This window comes from Verticillium alfalfae, genomic scaffold (assembly GCF_000150825.1).
Source record: "Verticillium alfalfae VaMs.102 supercont1.11 genomic scaffold, whole genome shotgun sequence".
NCBI lineage: Eukaryota > Fungi > Ascomycota > Sordariomycetes > Glomerellales > Plectosphaerellaceae > Verticillium > Verticillium alfalfae.
This window is the reverse complement of record NW_003315028.1, coordinates 482,315-483,741: the sequence shown is the minus strand read 5'-3', so window position 1 is coordinate 483,741 and position 1,427 is coordinate 482,315. Positions and strand designations below refer to the sequence as shown.

Genomic DNA, 1,427 nt, shown 5'->3' with positions numbered 1-1,427 from the left:
TCTACTCGTTCAAGCAGGTGCTGCGCGGCCTGCAGTCGAAAACAAGGAGCGCAAGTTCGACCACCAAGAGCTCGCGTCCTGCACTCGTCTCCAAGGGCATGGTCGGCGAGTGCGGCCACGCGGCGGCTACTTGAGCTCGTCGGCTTCGCCCCTGAGGTCGAGGCCGAGATTTACAAGTTTGTCTCCATCACCCTCTGCGCCCCCGTCGTCGGCCAGTGCATGGTCGAGCTCATGGTCCGGCCCCCCGTTGCCGGCGAGCCCTCGTACGAGCTCTACGACCGCGAGTACAGCCGCATCTTCAACGGCTTGCGCGAGCGCGCCGTCGCCCTCCACAAGGCCTTTGCCGACATGGAAGGCGTCGAGTGCGGCGCGCCCCAGGGCAGCATGTACCTCTTCCCCACCATCCGGCTGCCCGCGCGCGCCGCCGACGCTGCCGCCAAGGAGGGTCGCAAGGCCGACGAGTTCTACTGCCTGCGCCTGCTCGAGGCCACGGGCATCTGCGTCGTGCCCGGCAGCGGCTTCGGCCAGAAGGAGGGCACCTTGCACTTCCGCACCACCTTCCTGGCGCCAGGGACCGAGTGGGTCGGCCGCATTGTCGACTTTCACAAGAAGTTCATGGACGAGTTCCGTTAAAGTGCATGCAAAAACTGTATAAATGATAGTAAAGTGCACGCATGATTGGCAATGACTAAAGGCTTGGAAAGACAGTGGAAGGAACACTGATGAATCGAAGACTTTTTCTTTCTTTGACCTCAGAGAGATTGCGGCGGAGGAAAAAAGAGAAAGAGGCCACGGGGGCTGGTTAGCAGCCATGGCATCCAGAGCGTTGCATAGAGCTTTTTTTTTGGGGTATGCGATTCAATACTTCATGTGAATGCATGAAATGACCGCGACTGTCACATCTCTTTACTTGTCCCATGTCACCACGCAGCCCCTCATCTCCATCTGGTTGGTCTATTGTGAGGTATCGCTATCATACAGGATAATCGCACACAAATTCATCCCCCGCCTGCGGCACCCTTCTTGTCTATGCCCTCTCGCTTCCCCTGAGGCGCACGGCCTGGCCGTACTTTTGCAGCTTGGTGATAAGCTGGTCACCCTGGCGGACGACGTCCTGGTACTGCTTGTTCTTGTCGTCGGGTCGGTTCGTCTCGATGACGCCCTTGCCGGAGACGCGGTCGATCGTGCAGGGGATGCGGCCGGCGGCGATGAAGCGGGCGAGGTCACTGCAAACATGTCAGTCAATGTGAAACCTCTTGCTGCCTTTCGGCACGGCACTGCCGTGTGTGCCTTGGAGAGGGGAGGGGGACATACCGATCGAGGAAATCGACCGTGACGCCAAAGTCTGTGGCCATGGTGTCGAGGCCGACGACGCGGTAGCTCTGCAGCAGCTGCTGGTAGGCGCGCAGGCGCATCTCGCGCACGAA

The 1,427-nt window shown here is 59.8% G+C and overlaps 2 protein-coding genes across 2 annotated transcripts in view; one reads left to right on the top strand and one right to left on the bottom strand.

Annotated features, from left to right (window-relative positions):
* Positions 1-633, top strand: part of VDBG_07968 (alanine aminotransferase) — a gene marked incomplete at both ends in the record, with an annotated part of 1,862 nt that extends 1,229 nt beyond the window's left edge. Inside the window, one exon of the mRNA XM_003001663.1 lies at positions 47-633. Within this exon, the coding sequence (XP_003001709.1) occupies positions 47-633 (587 nt within the window). The remainder of the gene's footprint in view (positions 1-46) is intronic.
* Positions 634-1,002: 369 nt separating this feature from the next.
* VDBG_07967 (26S proteasome non-ATPase regulatory subunit 6) lies at positions 1,003-1,410 on the bottom strand (the record flags this gene model as incomplete). Its single annotated transcript, XM_003001662.1, has 2 exons — positions 1,003-1,226; positions 1,315-1,410. The coding sequence occupies 2 exons, from the start codon at positions 1,353-1,355 to the stop codon at positions 1,028-1,030; spliced, it is 240 nt and encodes a 79-aa protein (XP_003001708.1).
* Positions 1,411-1,427: the final 17 nt, after the last annotated feature.